We start from the raw sequence: 18653 nt of genomic DNA, 5'->3' as shown, positions 1-18653 counted from the left end.
ACCTTCATTACCATAGCATGAAAAGTCTACTATTATGCAACTACTTTACTAAAACCTTGAGTTTGTGGGATACATCCAATCCCTGCACACATAGAAGTTTAGTAGGGGTTGGAATTATGGAATCCGCATTACAGTCCAGACCACAGCAATTTTCCTCTAATGCATTTTGGCAGAACAAATGTCAATACAAGATTCACATTACAGAGCTGCTTAAATGTGAGGGCCTAGCTGTGTAATACATCAATAACATCAGAACAAGGAATAGGTGAAACTGCAAAGAAAGGTCAAGGGCTACCTAGATATCATTGAATAGACATTTCAGTTTAACTGTATCAGGAAATATATTTTACCTTAAATATCAGCTGAGAGCTATGTGATGAATCCTCACTTGTATGAAATCATTTTGGCTTTTGAATAAAATCACAACACTGTTCAGTATCAGGGTTGCTTAATGAACTCAAGATCTTTAAAGAGTTTAATAAAATACAAATGCAGTTTGGAGGATATGTACAGTTAATAAATATGATACAGTACCTATTTTTTAAGTGCTGGATACTGCCAAGGCATCGGAATTGCCCATTCACCATAATAGCCATTCTGGTGCACAAAGCCTCACATTCTTCCATGCTGCAGAAGAGAAAAAGTGATCATAAGTCAAATAATTTATCTTCTTTTCAACAAAATATTTTTTTATCTTTAAATTGCATTGGAATATATACACAACACTGTAAAATGTGCTTAGCTATAACGCTTGCATAAAGAAAAAGGGTTCAGGGATAGACATATCAAGCATTGGTAAGGCCAATAGTTGCTTAATGTTTATGATTTTTATTTTTATTTGGCTTTCTTCCATGCACCGGTATTGCATATGCCAATGCTCATCCAACTGCAGTGGAAGCACTGGGAAAGGTAAGGGCGTGGTGGGCAGCCATTTTTGATTGCAATTTCTTTATACTTGTACCACCTTGCATTTAAACACAATGTGATGGCTTCTTCGAATAGTACAAGTGAAAAATACAGTTTCAAAATGGTTGACCACTAATATTATATTCAATGAAACATGATTCTTAGAGTGATACACATATAAAATAGAACCATTTCAACATGGCCTCTTAATACTATTTACCTTTTTTAGATGTTTTTGAAATAAAGGCATGTGGTGTGCTAATAAAAAATACAAAACGCGTGGGGGCAAAAGTGGTGGTGTTAAGTGAGATGATGACAGAAGAGGTGTAGTTAGCAAAGAGAGCTCACATTAAAGTGACCAGTGAGCACAGTGGGTGGAAAGCAGAAAAAGAAAGAGTGTGGCATGACAAGGAGAGTTGGCAGAAGAGTGTTACTAATCTGCTAGGAGAGAGCAACAGTGATAGCAAGACAAAATATGCCCTCATGCTCTTCAATGTAGACACTGGCAGAAGGACACAGAAAACCTGAAGTGGGAGCGCCAGTCTACTGCTGGTTGAAGCAAAATTTAACTGACCAAGTCAGAAGCCAATAGTTCAAGGGAGCAGGATAGCCCAATGCCTGACATAGGGTCATTCAAAGCTCACTTTAGGTATATATTAAAATATATAAGATACAAAAGGAGCATTGATGAGAAACCGATAATGCTAGCTGTAGGAAAAGTCTAAAAATAATTTTGAATTTGATTTAAAAAACCACTGCTAAAAAGAAATCAGTACATAAGACTAGCAAATCTAAAGTTCTACCTACCAGCCACCCAACGCATCCTCCGTACGTACAGTGGAGGCCGCTCCTTCTCCCACCTGGTGACTAGGGTCTGAAACAACCTGCCCCTGCATCTCAGAGCCTCATCAGTGCTCTAGCAGTTCAGGAAGGACCTCAAGTCCTGGATGTTTAACTAATAGGCGAGCTGGCAGCATGATTCCCACAGCACCCGGAGACCCTCAAGAGTGATGCAGCCGTGCTCTACAAATCCTGATTGATTGATTGATAGATAAATAATAACTATGAACACATAGAGGCACCTAATATCAAAATAAAGAGGCTGATTAATAAAGCCTTGTTCATTTATGGCTGAACATTTCTATTTGAGTCTCACAAAATTGAAGAAGAATTCCTGAAAGGTGTGAATAGTTTACTGCAACGTTCTCCACTACAAAAACATATAACTCTGCAATGGCGAACCCAATGCAACGCTTGAGAAGAGGATGGGTCATTGAGTAAGTTGGTTCTATCCTCCAGGGCCATGTGGCTCCCTTCCCAAGCCTCATAAAACCTTGGCATCCCCATCCCCCAGGCCTTATTTATTTAAATGGGGATGATAGTGTGTGACACCCCTCCCAAAGCCTGATTAGGCCCTAGGGACCCCATCACTCAGAGTCTTTTTTTATTAAGTGGAGGGAACTGCGTAACCCCTTCCCCAAAGTCTTATAAGGCCCTGGAGACCACATCCCCCAGGGTCATATTTTTATTAAAGGGGGGGGGCTTTTCCCACTTCCTAACCAGGACCTGGGGACCCTTTGTCCCAGATCCACCACTTAAAATAAAGGAGAAGGGGTCGCGTGCGCCTCCTTCCCCGAGTCTTATTAGGTCCTTGGGACCTCATCCCCCAGGGTAATGGGCCACATGCCCTCCTCCCTGAGCCTTGTTAGGCCCCGGGGAACCCATCCTACGGGCTACATTTTAAAAATAAAGGTCGGTATCCCCCTCCCCTCCTGAGCCTTGTTCAGCCCTAGAAATCCCATACCCCATGACTGTAAATTTTATTAAAGGGAAGGGGTTGTGTGGCCTTCCTCCTTAAGCGTTGTTAGGTTCTGGGGACTCCAACCTCCCCCACCCCCCAGACAACTACTAAAAATTAAGGGCTGAGAGCCCTCCTCCCTGAGCCGGTATAGGCTCTGGGAACCCAATTCCAGAAGCCCACAACTTCAAGGTGGGTGTCCTGGTGCCCAATCAGGACATCCACCATATACTTGTTGTTGACCAGGTGGAGCCCCACGACCCCCACAGCCTCTGCTACCTCTCCGCTGGTAGCAGGAGCCAGCATTGCTTCCACCCAAGAGGGAGCAGCTACTAATGCTGCTCCTTCCAGGCACAAACCATATTTTTATCTGTTTACCCTTATTATTTGTCATCTGTGATGTCACTGACCATGTCATGAGTGATGTAATAAGTGAGGTCATAATCAATGCATTGTGGGGGCATAAGGTATAGTTAGCTCAGGTAACTATACCTGCTGGACTTCACTGAGAAATATGAGACTAACTATAACGTCCTTATAACCTTTAGTTTTTTCAGGTAATATATTTGTTTGTACGTATGTGTCTGTATATATATATATATTTATATGTGTGTCTCCTCACACATCATGCACCCAAGAATTCCACTCCTGTCCATCCCACCAACATTCCATACAGAACACTCACACTGGCCGAGCAGCTGGGAACTAGGTAACAGGGAACATTGTAAATGCAACAGGAAGATACTACATTATCTTCTACCCTTAAAATTGAAAAATAATTAAACAAAAAGATAAATGAAGTCAGAAGTTCACAACACAGTGATGAATGGTAAAAATCACACCACAAGAGGGAACAAAGACTAAACTTGGGAGGAAAGAGGAATGGAAAGATACAAACGAACAATCACAAATCCTCCTCCTTTAATAATAAACAAAAGGGAAGTTAAAAGAATGTTAAGCTCCCTGACACATAGTGAGATAACACCACATGACAATACACGTGAAACATTGTGAAGAGAAACACGGTAGAAAGAGACTCCGAGAACTCTAACACTGTGAAGAGAAACATGGGAGTAATGCCCCCCCAGAATTCAAACCTTATGGGTGGACCGCACCCATGTACATAATCCTTATGTAAGGACCAAAACCAAGTAAAATATAAATGGGACTCAACACATTATAAAATCAGGAAACTGTGGAGTACAAAAATGGGACAGCAGGCCATAATGCAAACTATGTAGATGGGACTAACACCCATTACAAACTACGTAGATGGGACTAAGACCCACTACAACAAACAAAATGTGAACCACAAGGTGACTTACACACACTACATGACCAACGTGCAGCACAAGGTGACCTAGACACATAAGGAACATGACAACATTGCGTTAAATGGGACTACCATCCACAAACAGTGAAAAGGTAGAGACAACCCTTAAATCACCCCTCAATGTAAGGGAAAAGTGGCTACAATGTCGAAGTGGGACTAAAACCCCTTCCCATCACTTAAGAAAGAGAGAGGTGAGAAACAAAAATGCTGGCATACAACTATATCATGTCACTCAAAACAAATTAGTTATTTCTTTTAAATACAACATTCTAGGCATAGACTATTTAAACATGCCCCTTAAACCTAGCATTTTTCTACAGAGTAATAACAATAACTTCAATGAAAAACTTCTCACACGAGACACGCAATACCATCCAAAATTCTTTTTTTTAAACTTTATTTATACATTTTCATTTGGAAATAATAGGAAGATAATCGGTCACTGTCACAGTTCATACTTTCGAGTAATACTAAAGCAAGGATGTACAGTCAAGTTATGCATTTTGAAATCAAAGAGTCCCATCTAACAGCAAAGAAAAAACAAAGTCCCATATGTACAGCCAACCCCACAATGCAGAAGGTGCGCCCACCCATCCAGTTGTCATTCATTACCCCCCGCTTTACACTTGTGAGACCTTGCTCAATCTGAGAGAGTATGCGCACGAAGGTCATCTCATTTTCTCTGACACTGCCTTTCCACTGCATGACTTCGCTATCAGGGGTCTGCTCCTGGGAGGTCTTAATGTCAGATCTCTGCCAAAGCACGGCAACGAAATTCAATTACTAATTGACACCCATCACTTAGATGTTCTTTTTCTAACCGAGACGTGGACTCACGCCGACTGTGAAATCGAACTAGACTGGGCTTGTCCACAGGATTTTAAAATCTTGCATCTCCCTAGACCCAAAGGCCGCGGTGGTGGAGTAGGCATTATCTATAGAGCCTCATGGCTCATCACCACCTTAGATATGGATCCGGTCATTGGGAACGAGCTCCTCGGCCTCTCTATTAACAGTCACACTGGAGCTACCTTCACAGTAATTATCTGTTACCGACCTCCGGGGACTTTCAACTCCCAACAACAACAATCGCTACTTACCTCCTTCACTAACATGGCGACCTCCCACAACAAGCTAATCATCTTAGGTGATTTTAACCTTTGGCCGAATGGTATTTTAGACACGGGACTGCACAATCTACTGCGCTCTTGTGAAAGCGTGGGACTCCAACAAATGGTCAAGGAACCCATTCATAAAGCAGGGCATCGACTCGACCTTATCTTCTCTACCCCTCAGCTAGTACACCTGAATGATATCCTGCCTATGGGCTGGACTGATCACTCTCTTCTTAAATTCTATATTACTAATAAGGGGGCTAGAATGCCGGCACACTGCGCCTCCTCGGAATTCATGTACAGAGATTGGAAAGCTCTGGGAAGGCTGAGAACTACTGGTGCCGTGTTCCAAGTGGAAGATAGTTTCTCCCCCGATAATCCAGTAGAGGACAACTACGAGGCTTTCTGCACTAGGATATCCTCAACTACTGACTCCCATGCTTCCCTAAAAAGATGCAAGCCTAAGGGCAGAGCATCAGCCCCCTGGTTCGATGACTCCCTGAAAGCCCTTAAATTAGCCTGCAAACAGGCTGAGAGGAAATGGAGGCAAGGATACTCCGACACTAACAAGCTACTTTGGAAAAACAAACTCCTGGAATACAAATCTGCTATTATTAAATGTAAATCTACCTACTTCTGTACCACTATAGTTACAGCCGCCAACAGCTCCAAAAGCATTTTTCAGATCCCTAACAGCCTCACCCACCCTGACTGTGCCAAAAAAACAATCCCTCCTACACAAGCACTCTGCGACAATCTCGCACTGTTTTTCAAGGACAAAATTGAGACCATTATCCATAACCTGAGCGCCTCCCCCTCACTGGGCCGTCTTAATGGCCCCGGGGCCGACACTACTGACTATGATACGGTGAACCCAGGGTGCCAACCCACGGACTGTTTGCAAGAATTTCCCCCCATTTTGGAGGTGGACTTCGATAGACTGGCTCGCGGGATTTCTTCGGGTTCCCCTCTCGACCCTCTGACCCCTAAAACCTGGAAAGCTTTCGGAGTGGAACTCTTCTCCACTCTCTGCAGGATCTGCAATTAATCCCCGCACTGCGGATTTGTTCCGGCTCCTTGGAAGCAGGCTCTCATTACTCCACTGCTGAAGAAATCCTCCTTGAACCCCGAGTGTTTACTGAACTATCGGCCTATCTCCCTGCTACCATTTCCGGCAAAAATTGCCGAGCGCTGGGTGAGCTCTTGTCTCTCTAAACACCTGGAGCAGAATCACATCCTGGACGAAATACAATTTGGTTTTCGTCCGGTCCATGGCACTGAAACAGCCGTTCTCACTGCCATGGAGGATCTTCGTATGCGTGCAGACAGGGGCCAGGCAGTACCCCTGATCCTGCTGGACCTGTCTGCCGCATTCGATACGGTCAATCATGTGATTCTGCTGAAGAGACTAAGGGAGGCTGGGGTTGTCGGCACCGCCCTGCTCTGGTTTCATTCCTTCCTGCGGGATAGGAAGCAGGCTGTTTCCCTTCCCCCGTTTTAATCTGCCTTCCCCCCAGTACCCCATAGGGTGCCTCAAGGCTCGTCCATCAGCCCCATTTTATTTAATGTCTACCTTAAACCGTTGATCACGTTAATAAAATCCCATAGGCTAAAAGCCATAAACTATGCTGATGACACTCAGCTCATCCTCTCCTGGGAGGGTGAAGAATCGATCCCTCTGGAATCGTTTCACGACTGTCTGAGAGACACAGCTGGCTGGCTGCATAAAAAGTCCCTGCAATTTAACTCCTCCAAAACCAAGGTTCTGTTCTGTGCCGGAAGCCGGATCCCCTGCCTGTTCCCAGCCAAATTTTGGCCCCCGGAAGCCCCGGAAAAGCCACAGCCGGTCACCACCATCCGCAACCTGGGTGTCATGTTGGACAACAAACTCAGCATGGAAACTCATGTGATGAAAACAGTGTCCACTTGCTCGGCCTTACTGCGCTCTCTACGCAAGATCATGCCACTTCTCCTCTCACAGGCCCGGGCGTTAATAGTCAGGTGTACTATTCTTAGTCGCCTTGACTATTGCAATGCAATGTTACTCGAGGCCCCAGCTGTACTGCTAGACCGACTCCAAAGAGTTCAAACGGCCGCTCCCAAACTGGCCCTTGGCTGGACCAGGAGATCTTCGGCCACAGCGGCTTTGGCCGAGCTGCACTGGCTCCCTATGAAGCAGCGAGTGGCCTTTAAATCACTCTGTCTTGTTTTTAAAGCACTGCACGGAGTCAGGCCCAGCTCCCTGCAAGCCATGTTCACCTGGTACATCCCAACCAGAGCTCTCCGCTCCTCCACAGCCTGCCTTGTCACAGTACCAAGATTTAACAAGGTCAGGACCGGGGGAAGATCCTTTAGAGTTGCAGCTGCAAAACTTTGGAACAGCTTGCCCCTTGACATTCGCCAAACAACGGAACTCCTTCCATTCAGAAAGCGGATCAAAACCTGGCTTTTCCCTAAATGTTAAACTCTGGTTACCTCCCTCTGTTGTTCGCCTCTTCCTTCCACCTTAGCAGGTATCCTGGCGCTGGAAATAACTCCTATGTGACAGCCGCGCTTCACAAGTGTTTTAAATAAATAAATAAACAATGTATTATGGACACAAAAGCATGATCGTTGCAAATAGTTCGACATCACAAAAACATTCACTACATCATATATTGAATATATTATAAAGCAACGGACCGATTAGCCCGCCTCGGTCGGGACTATGCCTTGTTCCAGTTGGGTGACCGGGGGTTGCTGATGTGACTCTACGTATGCTCTGAATGGACCACAGATGTCCCTGGGGCGAGATGAGGAGGGTAGAGTGGTGGCATAGAGTTCGCTATTTGTGTTGCACAATGCTAAACTACCCATCCAGCTCTTTGATGTAGGGACTGATCTGCGGCCCCCGTGAATAGCCACCTCTTGTTTGGCAAATAATAGACTTAGGGCCGCACATTTTCCCACCTTTTTGGGAAAATTAACCACACAGCCCAGCAAAGTCACTTCCGGGAAGGGAACTAGGAGCAGATTGATCATTTTGCCTAGGGTCCTATGTATTGCTTCCCAATACGGTTGTTGGAGTGGGCAGGTCCATGTAAGATGTGCAAAATCAGCATGAGGGGCCATGCATTTGCACCAGTAACGGGGCCTGGATTGGTCCAATTTATGGGATTTGGCCGGGGTAATGTACATTCTGCGCAAGAATTCAAAATGTAGTAGTTTGTGTCGACTGTTTAGGGAAACATCCTTCGTGACCATGCAGCATGCAGCCCATTGATCATCGGTGATTGGGCGGTGGAGGTCGCCCTCCCAGTCTCTACGGAGCTTGTCATCGTTTACCGGGACGATCTCTGAACAGACTTTATAAAGTTAAGAAATAGGATGAATTCCTTATTCGCATTCTCTGATCAGAGACAGGGAAGCAAATGATTCAGGTTCAATTGGGAAACCAGGCAGCGCAGCGCACAGAGCCAAATGCACCCAATTCAGTACAAAGCTGTCCATAAATGTGGCTTCGGGGAAATGGTCAACATCCTGTACTAAGATGGCTTGGCCATCCGAGTATATATCTCCCAGTTTTGTTCTCTCAAATTTAGTCAACGTACGCTGCACCACTCTCTCCTCCCTTATTGGAAGGCATCGGGCATTGGGGAGCAGGAGGAAAGTGGAATACAGTGTGGCAGTACCTGTAATTTGCCTCCGCTTTTCCCAAGGCCAACTAGTGGTAGACAGTCTAAATGTCTTTCGGGTCTATAGGAACGCCTTTGGGAAACACCGTGGACAGTTTCTCGGGCAAGACAAAGTCAGATTCTGGACGAAGAAACAGGATCCTGGCATCAGGGTGGTACCAGGCATAGGCATAGGTGCATTGGGCTACAAGATAATCTAAGTGGAGATCTGGGACTCCGTAACCCCCTCTCTCATATGGGAGTGTCAGTACCTGCCACCGAACGCGAGCATGTGTACCTCCCCATACTAATCTAATAAGGCGGGATCTTAGTGTCAGAAAAAAGCAGTTGGGGAGGGGAATCGTGATGTTGTTAAAAAGATATAAAAACTTGGGCAGGGCCACCATCTTAAGAATCACAACTCTACTTGCCACACCATCCAAAATGTAAAGTTGTGTGCCACCTCCAAGATAAGTCATTGTCCAAGGTGTAAAGGAGGAGACGGATTCACATTGTTGTTGTTCTAGAGAACTGCATGACAGCTGCAACTTTCAACAAGTTCGATAAGCTAATGTCAGACTAGGAATAAACAACCTTAAACAGAGTGAAGAAGCGATACCTGAGCGAGGCTACCAGACCTCACAACATTGGCAAATGCAGCTGGATCCCTTGTCGGCAGAGAACTCCAAAGAAGAATGAATCTTGGAGACAAAAAAACACTGCAGCCAGATAAATATTTGCATATCACACTGTACTTGAGCTGGCCCAACCGGGTAGAGGAAATACGTGGTGCTGAATATCCAAGATGGCAGAACGTTGAATAGACGCCTGCCGGGAGGCAACAGGCGCTATCGTGCTTGCAAACATCTATGAGCAGTGTGTATAAGTGTCTGACAACAGACATCAGAAAAGTCTCTGCAGCTCCTCCACACGACTGCCACTGAGCAGGTAAGCTTCACACGCAATTCCCAGCTTGTGCTAAAGTTTTGAATAGGCGCAGTGACTGTTAAACTGCCCACACTGAAAGAAAGACAAGGAGAAAAAATAACAAAAAATAAAACTCACCATGATGAATTTGACACATCCTCATCCACTGATGGCCCCACTCCTGAAGCTGATCATAAGAACATTGTGTATCAATAAAAAAGCATACTCATTAGTAGATGAAATGCAGCATTGTAAACAGCCTCAACTCGTGTAGACTATGAGTGTCCAAGCAGCACAGAAAAGACTAATTTCTGCAGTCAAACACTTCTTCCAGATTTCTAAGAATACTTGAGCTCGCCGTTTAAGAGGCACAAACTGACATTCTGTAGACCAGAAGTAGCTGCCAATACTTGTTGTAGAGAACACACACCATGCCCCAAAAGATGATCTAGCCGACCCGCTCTGAGCGTGCCTCCCATTTTAGCAAGGGCCCCCAAGGTGCCTTCGTCACCCTGAACAAATACTTTATCCCCTTGTCTCTTGCGACCAGCATGTTGGTCCTATAGCTCATCGGAGACTGCCACACCACTCGTTGGTGTTGTCCCTCCAAAGCGCCATATCACAAGTTGTTTTAACCCCTCACAAAATGAGGTTTTCCATTTCACCTAACATCACCCCCAGAATAGTCTTAACACCGCACTGGAGGTGTCATTAAATACGGATAATGTATTAACCCCATCACACATACTCTTTAAACTGTAAGAGCGTCCTGGAGACTTTTACCCCACTCCAAGATGGCCCCCAAAACCAGAATCACATGACCGGCTGGTTGCTTTAACAAGTGGATCCGCCCCCCTCCCAACAGTGCACCGGCAGTAGGATCTGGGACGCCGGCATTCACCACGAGTTTAATCCCTAACTCGGTAAGCATTTTCCTTTACCCTCCTAGTCCTTAACTTCGCTTTTAACGAGATGAGCGATTACTCAACTGCGCAACTTTATCATTACAGCAGATCGTCCACGGTACTGACCGCACTGCGGCGATGGCCATCGAGCCTTCCCCGCCTAAACCCTCTCCCTATTCGGAGCAATAACTTGGTTAAGGGTATGTTTTACACTTCAAACTCCCTCTGCACTAAAGCGCACACTATCCCCAGCCAACGCGCCTTATTTTAATCTGCAGATCGGCTCCGCCGCCCACGGGTCCTGCACACGGCACAAAACGAAGCCGTGTAAATCTTATTTCGAAGTAACCAACGGGCAACCAACCATTTAGCCCAAGGTACGCCGCGTTCTCACCTGCGAATTGTTTATAACGCAATATGGGCTAATTTATGTGTTAACCGTGCCAATTCCTCCACTTCAGGAATTGATCTCTCCAACCTGCTTCACTCGTAAAAAACCCCTGCGACACCATCAGCTTCGTGACCCGATACCTCCACCAAGAGGTATGCTTTGCGCCACGCTCAGGCTGAAAAATGTCCTTTTTTCCCCCCTGTCCCATCCACATAGAATATGCCAATTTCTTAACTTGTTAGTTGTATGTGCACGTTGCTCAGCTCAAACACTACACCACTGAGGCTTGAGCAAACTGAGTAGTCACTTTTCTGCACAAACCCCAGACCAGCCACTGTAAGCATGAGCTGCTCACTGCGATTCCGAGGAAACTATCTGTACTAAATGTTGAACTTGACTCAATGTATTATCACTTTCACCAGCACTTCACACACACTGCGATTCCGATTATTGCAAGTGTTAAGAAGGGTATGTATTGACCGCTCTCCAGGATCCTTTAAATTGACAATCTCCCATTTGTTCTGTTCTTCATTTTTCCCCCAACAGGCGTTCTTAACTCAGGCAAACTTTTTACTTAAGTCCTGAAGATGATCCCCTTTATTAATTGAGCGAGGTATCGAAATGTCGACACCCATGAGTGGCCATACATGAGAATAATTTGTATTTGAAGTTGTATGTACTACTCCAGGCGATACTGTCGAAATTCTTGATTCATAACAGTACCCTGTCTGCTCTTTTCCTTTGCCTGAAACACCCCTTTCACTCTTTTCTATTTCTCTTTTCCTCCCGGTACGGCACAGGATTGTGTCCTACTACGAAGTACTACTGTTGTAGAAATGTATTGTAATTAATTATCTCTTATCTGTTGATAAATAAATTCCTTGCCCGGCTGGACAAGGAAGTTAAGTATATAGCAGCCTATTGTGTTCTATAAAATAATTGTTCTATTCTCATAAAAAGCTAAGAACCCTTGTCCCCTAAAACTTAACTGACACCCATGGTTCATAGCTACCCGCTGGGTCCCCCTTGTTTTCTTAAAAATCTCATGAGTTCCAACAGCCCCCCGATCATTTCCTTCAGAGTTTGGTTGAACCTTCTAACCAACCTAATAATCTTTGGATGGTTGGGGGGTAGTACATTTGTGGTTCACTCCACACTCGTTCCACATGGCCTTCATGTACAGCGAAATGAAGTTGGTACCACAATCAGATAAAACCTCCTTGGGGTAACCCATGCAGGTAAAGATCCCCATTAGGACCCGGACCACAACAGGCACTGTCACTGTCCTCAGTGGACTAGCATCCGGTTATCGGGTGGCTTGGTCCAACAAGACCAGCATGAACCTGTTGCCCAGAGCTGTCTTGGGTTCCAGGAAATAGTTGCAGGGGAGCCTTGAATCTCCCCTCACTCTTGTCACTCACTTGGAAAATCTGGCAGGATCTACAGAATGTATCTCAGTGTTTTCTCATTTGGGGCCAATAAAAGTGGGTGACAAGCCTGTAAAAGGTTTTGCCCTTTCACAAATATCTTGCCAGAGGCACATCATGAAGCAATTCCCAGTATGAAGGCTCTGAACCACTGGAGCACCACCAGCACATGGGCTGCTCCAGACTCCGCAACCTTAGACTTGCTATATAGGAGAACATTCTCCAAATAGATCAGGTGAGATACAGACTTTTTGCCAGCTGCCAGGCCCTCAGTATGCTGCTGAAGACCCACAAAGCAGACCACTATTTCTGTGCAGTACAGCATTCCTTCCTAGTGTGACCCCCTTCCTGCTGCCAATGGGTCAGCTCAGGCAAGTTCCCCAGTTTGGCCAATGCCTCCCCTGGAGGTTCCAGGGTATCCCCCTCAGGTTCAGCCTCCTCCAGACTGTGGGAATTTCTGGAGTAGGGTTTCCATGCTCCTGGTCCTTCTGACTACCCTGGGCTGCCATGGATGGGGTGGTCATGCATGCCCACTCTGGCAATCCCAAGATCTCCAAGTGGGACCTTTAGTCCACCTCCCTCTAGGGAATGTGTTCCAGGTTGATTCCCAGCAGACAATCCACAGGCATGGATGGGATCCCAGCTACCCTTATAGGACCTGAGGACACCCCTCACTCAAAGGGAACCTGAGCCATTTTACAAAAGCACTCACTGTTGTCTACTGCAACTATGTAGTAAAGCACTTCAGGGACCACTTGCTCTTCAGACACCAGGTGACACTTGATAGGAGTCACACTGGCCTCTGTTCCTTTCATCCTCTGTCCATTAACCCCTTTGCTGCTAACTGGAAATGGAAATGGTGCAAAGGCAACAAAAGAAGGAGGAGGATCAGGCCCTTGCTCTGGAGGAAAATATTGCTTTGAGCTCATCAGTTAAGTTTGAAGGAGCTGAATCTCAAGGCCAAGCAGGCAGAGTCCAGTTCAAATGGTTGCAGCATGTAGTCTGGGTGGACGGTGCACATTCCAAAGGTTTTGGGAAATGATTTGAAAAGGGTGATGACATACATGCTTGATTTTTGGCATATGAGGCAGCACTCAACATGAATCAGGTCCCTGACACCCACTAGGGTGCGCAAATGTGGAATCACTTTTAGATAGAGGGGAAGGACACTTTGACAACCCTAGAGCCACACACTGATATCACCTACACTATCATAAAGGATGCCTTAATCACCCAATACGGTCTAACCCCAGAGCACTATACTGACACGTTTAGATCATTTAAGAAAACTGACTCTCATACTTGGTTGGAATGTGTTGATCATTTTTGCAGAGCACTGGATGGTTGGATAAAGGGCAGCCAGATAACTGTCTATCAGGGGCTGTACAATTTAATTGATTAGGAGCGCTTGTATAGTCTTTGTTTTCCAGAGCAGCACCAGCATCTTATTGACAGCAAGCTGACTGACCCCAGGTCTACAAGAGGTATGTGGGAGACTCTGTCAAGGGTGGGCAGGGTTCCCAGCAGAAGAGTGGGGGGACAAGGGTAAACAGAGGGAGTTCTCTAAAGGGCCCCAAACTAGTGCCTAGGATAAGGAATCCCATCCCTCAGTTGAGGAGAAGCCTCGGATTTCCACAGGGAAGCCTGGAGAAGGAGGTCCCTGCAAGTGTAATGCGTGTGGTCAGGAGGGTCAAATGAGAGGAGAGCCAAGGTGTCCCAAGTGGACACTAGCACCCACTTGTGCGCAGTCAAGGGGGTTGGCTAGTGTAGCACTTGGGGAGGAGTTGGTTCCAGGAGAAAGTCGGAGCCAGCTGAGATGACTCTTGTCTCACTAGGGGACAATGAGATGGTCCAAAGGATCCTCATGCCTGAACACTAAGAAGTGCAGGCAGTGTGTGGCTATTAATGGACAGAGGGTGGAGGATCTGAGAGACACAGGAGCCAGTGTGACTATGGTAAGGTGTCACCTGGTGTCTGAGGAGCAGGTAGTTCCAATGTGTGCCACAAAAGTAGTTGCAGTGAACAACTCTTAGCACCAGTAAAAGGTGGCACAGGTTCCCTTTAAGTAGGGGAATGTCTCAGGTTCCTTATGAGCAGCTGTGAGCCCATCCATGCCTGTTGATTGTCTTTTGGGAAATTACCTATAGGATTCCCCTTGGAATGAGGTGAAACGCCGGTCACACTTGGAGATGATGGGGTTGACTGAGGGGACATGCATGACCACTTGGTCCATGGCAGCGGTAGGGGTGACCAGAAGGACCTGCAGTCTGACGAGTGGCCCAAGTCCCTGCCAGAAAGAAGAGGGGCAAGGGGTACAGGAAACCCAGCCCAGAAGTTCCCAAGGTCCAAGATGAGACTGACCCTGAGGGGGACACCCCGGAACAGGGGAACAAGTGGCCAAACTAGGAGACTTGCCTCAATTTACCCAGTGGCAGTAAGAAGGTCGTACCAGGGAGGAATTCTGCAGACAGCAGAAACAATGCACTACTCTTGAGGGTCTGTGACAGATGGCTGCAGACCAGGCAGCTGGCAAGGAGTCTGGATCACACTGGGTTTAGTGGTAGGATGCTCTCATGTATAGTGAGACTAAGGTTGGTGAGCCTGGATCAGCCCATGTGCTAGTGGTACCTCAGCGCTTCAGAGCCTTCTTACTGGGGCTGGCTCATGATGTGCTTTTGGCAGGACATTTGGGACAGGACAAGACCTTTGCAAGACTTGTCACCCACTACTTTTGGCCCCAAATGCAAAAGAGTTCTGATACTCATTGTAGGACTTGAAAGGCAAGTGGCAGAAGTGGAGGGATATGTGAGGCTCTGCTTCAACATTTACCTGTTGGTAACACCACATTTGACAGGGTGGAACTGGACATTGACTTTGTGGGGCCTCTGGACACCCGGACAGCGATGGGCAACAGGTTTATCCCGGTCTTGGTGGACCGTGCCACCTGGTACCCGGAGGTCATCCCTCTGAGGACCGGGACAGCACCAGTGGCGGGCAGGGCACTGATGGGGATTCTTTATTGCAGGGGTTTCCCCATGGAAGTGGTATATGATGAGGGTACCTGACTGTCATGTGGGGAGTGTATGGGGTAAAGTACAGATCCACCACACCTTACCACCCCCAAGGTAATGGGTTCGTTTAGAGGTCCAACCAAACCTCGAAAGGCATGATTGCTGGACATCCTCTTGCCATGCCTTCTCTTTGCTTACAGGGAGGTACTGAAAAAAGGGGTAGGCTTTATCCCCTTTGAGCTGATGTATGGGCACCCTGTGAAGGGACCTCTTAGTCTGGTGAAGGAAGGCAGGAAGGAGGTTCTCAAGAAGCCTCCTCAGTATGTATTTAGCTACATGCTGGCCTCCAGAAACCAGACTGCTTGCTTCACGAAACTCGCTCAGGCAAAGCTGGAAGCAAGCCAGTAGGACAAGAAACTCAGAAAGTGTGAGTCATGGCCCCAGTGGAGCCAGGTGCTCTCCAAGACAGGTAAACTGGGCCTTTTGAGGTGGTAGAGTGCAAGAGTGATGTAATCTCTCTGGTGAGCTTGCAGACTCCAAGGAACCTTTTGTGGGTCCTACATATGAACCTTCTCAAACCTCACTTTCAGAGGTCTGAAGTAACTATGCCCCTGTTGACAGATGATCAGATGGAGGAGGAAAGTGAGCCTCTTTCTGACCTCCTGTCTGCCCTGAAGCAGGATGGGTCAGTCGAAGGTGTGAACGTCTCCCCAACACTGAACCTGGAATAGCAAAGGGATTCTTGCAGTTGCTGGGGCAGTTGGCTACCTTGGTTTCATTGTTATGTTATGTTATATTTACTTTTATAGTGCAAAGACTCACCGGGTGGAATCGCGGCGCTTACCTAGTGAAAGAGGGGGGGGGGGGTCAAACTGAAGATCTATAAAATTCAAAACAGAAAAGTTTTTAATTGTTTCTTAAAGGCAGTATAAGAGGAACATTCGTGCAGTGTAATGGGCAGTTGGTTCCAATACTGTGGGGCAAGGTACGAGAAGTCCTTACCTCCCGTTCGACTGAGGTGTATTCAAAGGACTTTTAAGAGAGCTAAGGAATTAGATCTGAGATTTCGACCAGAGACCTGTTTAGTAAGTTTCTTTTGAATGTAGTGGGTGCCTTTACCATTTAATGCATTAAATGTGAGGCAGCAAATTTTAAAATTGACCCCAGGAGCCACCCAGTGGTGTACCCACAATGTGGATACTGGGATAGTAAACCTGTAAAGCACAACATTTACAGGTTGCCTAACAAGGTCAAGGCCAGAATCAAGAAAGAGTTTTCCAAGAAGTTAGCGTTAAGAGTGACAGAGCCCTCCAGCAGTCCATGGGCCTTCCCAGTGGAATTGTTCCACAGGCTGCTGCACCAGGTCCCACCCCTGAACTGCAGCTCTGTGTGGACTACCTTGGGCTCAACACCTTCACTAAGAGTGGTCAGCCTAGTGTTTTCAATGCCAGAGAGGCACTTCCAGTTCTGTGTGATGCCCTTTGGTTTCAAGGAGGCCTCTGCCACCTTTTAGAGGTTGGTCAATCAGGTTTTGGCTTGGCTGGAGATTTTCAGAGCCGCCTACCTGGATGGCATTGCAGTGTTCAGTTCCAGTTGGGAGGATCACTTGCATCACCTCTGAGAAGTGTGGAAGGCTCTGCATAAGGCAGGGCTCACTATCAAGGGCTGTAAGGGCCATATAGGGCAGGGGTCTGTGGTGTACTTGGGGCACCAAGTAGGAATCGGCCAGGTGGCACCCCTACAACTCAAGATTGAAATAATTCTGGCTTGGGAGCCCCTCAAGACTCAGACTAGGTCTCTCCGGCTACTACAGATTTCCAAAGGGGTATGGCACCGCTGTTGCTTCCTTGACTGAGCAAAACTTCCAGAAAGCAGCCCAAGAAAGTTATCTGGACTGAGGCTTTTGACGCCCTGAAGGCAGTCATGTGCACAGTGCCAGTGCTTAAGGCACCTGACTTTTCCAAGGTATTCTCTGTGCAGACAGACACTTCAGAGCATGGTGTGGAAGGAGTTCTAGCATAGCTAAATGAAAAGGACCTAGACCAACCTCTAGCCTTCATTAGCAGGAGGTTACTTCCCTGGGAACAGAGGTAGAGAACAATTAAGAGAAACTTCTGCTATGTTCTTGGCACTAAACCAGCTCAGACCCTACTTGTTTGGGAGTCACTTCCTGGTTCAGACAGACCACAGGCCCCTCAGATGGTTAAAGCAGATGAGGGGTGAGAACACAAAACATTTGAGGAGGTCCATTTCCCTACAGGGACCGGACTGTACGAGGGAACACCGCCCTGGTACTGAACATGCCAATGCTTATGGTCTGTGCAGGTTCTTCCGCCTCAGTGATGAGAATTCCCAGGAGGATGGGTAGTCATCCCTGCTTTCAGCTGGAGGGGACACGTGTTAGACCTGGAATCTTTGGCATTGTTTCCCCTGTCTTTTGGTCTCTACCTGCTATATTTTTCATTCTATACTGGATTTCATTTGGGCTGGTTAATGTACTCTTAGCCCTTTACCACTGCCGATCAGTGCTAAAGCGCAAGAGCTCCCTGTGTAAATTGTAATTCTGAATGGTTCGCCATGATTGGCATATTTTTTTTACTGATAAGTCCCTAGTAAAGTGTACTTGGTGTTCCCAGGCCCTGTAAATCAAAAACTATTAGTGGATCAGCAGCACTGGTTGTACCACCAACATGAGTAGCCCTGTAAACTTGTCTCAGGCCTGCCATTGCAGTCTCTGTGAGTGCAGTTTTGAACTGCCATGTCGACCTGGCAAGTGTACCCACTTGCCAGGCCCCACCCTTCCCTTTTGCTACCTGCAAGAGACCAATAAGGTAGGCCCATGGGTCCCACATGGGCAGGGTGCAGTGTATGTGAGAGGTAGGGCATGTACTGGTGTGATTTACATGCCTTGACAGTGAAATACTGCCAATTTCGTTTTTCACTATTTTAAAGGACTAGCTCTCTTATAGGCTATCATTGGAGTTGTGTGTAACCTTAAATAAGTGCCACTTGCAATTGGGAATAGCAAAAGATTTGGAATTTGGGCTCATAAGTTCAGAATTTAAATCCACGTATTTTAGTAAAGATGGTTTTGTAAATTGTGCGTTTGAAAATGCCACATTTAGAAAATGCACATTTACTTCTTTAACCATCCTGTGACTCTGCCTGCCTGTGGAATCAACGTCTG

General features: G+C 46.5%; 1 protein-coding gene across 2 annotated transcripts in view; it reads right to left on the bottom strand.

The window, feature by feature from the left end:
* LOC147727632 (phospholipid-transporting ATPase ABCA1-like) overlaps window positions 1-18653 on the bottom strand; it is a 2839360-nt gene that overhangs the window by 169251 nt on the left and 2651456 nt on the right. For both annotated transcript variants that reach the window (XM_086961649.1, XM_086961650.1), the window contains exon 48: window positions 535-627. In XM_086961649.1, coding sequence (XP_086817775.1) covers window positions 535-627 — 93 coding nt within the window. The remainder of the gene's footprint in view (window positions 1-534; window positions 628-18653) is intronic.

The sequence above is a fragment of the Lissotriton vulgaris genome, chromosome 3_1 (genome assembly GCF_964263255.1).
Source record: "Lissotriton vulgaris chromosome 3_1, aLisVul1.2, whole genome shotgun sequence".
Classification (NCBI taxonomy): domain Eukaryota; kingdom Metazoa; phylum Chordata; class Amphibia; order Caudata; family Salamandridae; genus Lissotriton; species Lissotriton vulgaris.
This window is presented reverse-complemented; position numbering and strand designations above follow the sequence as displayed.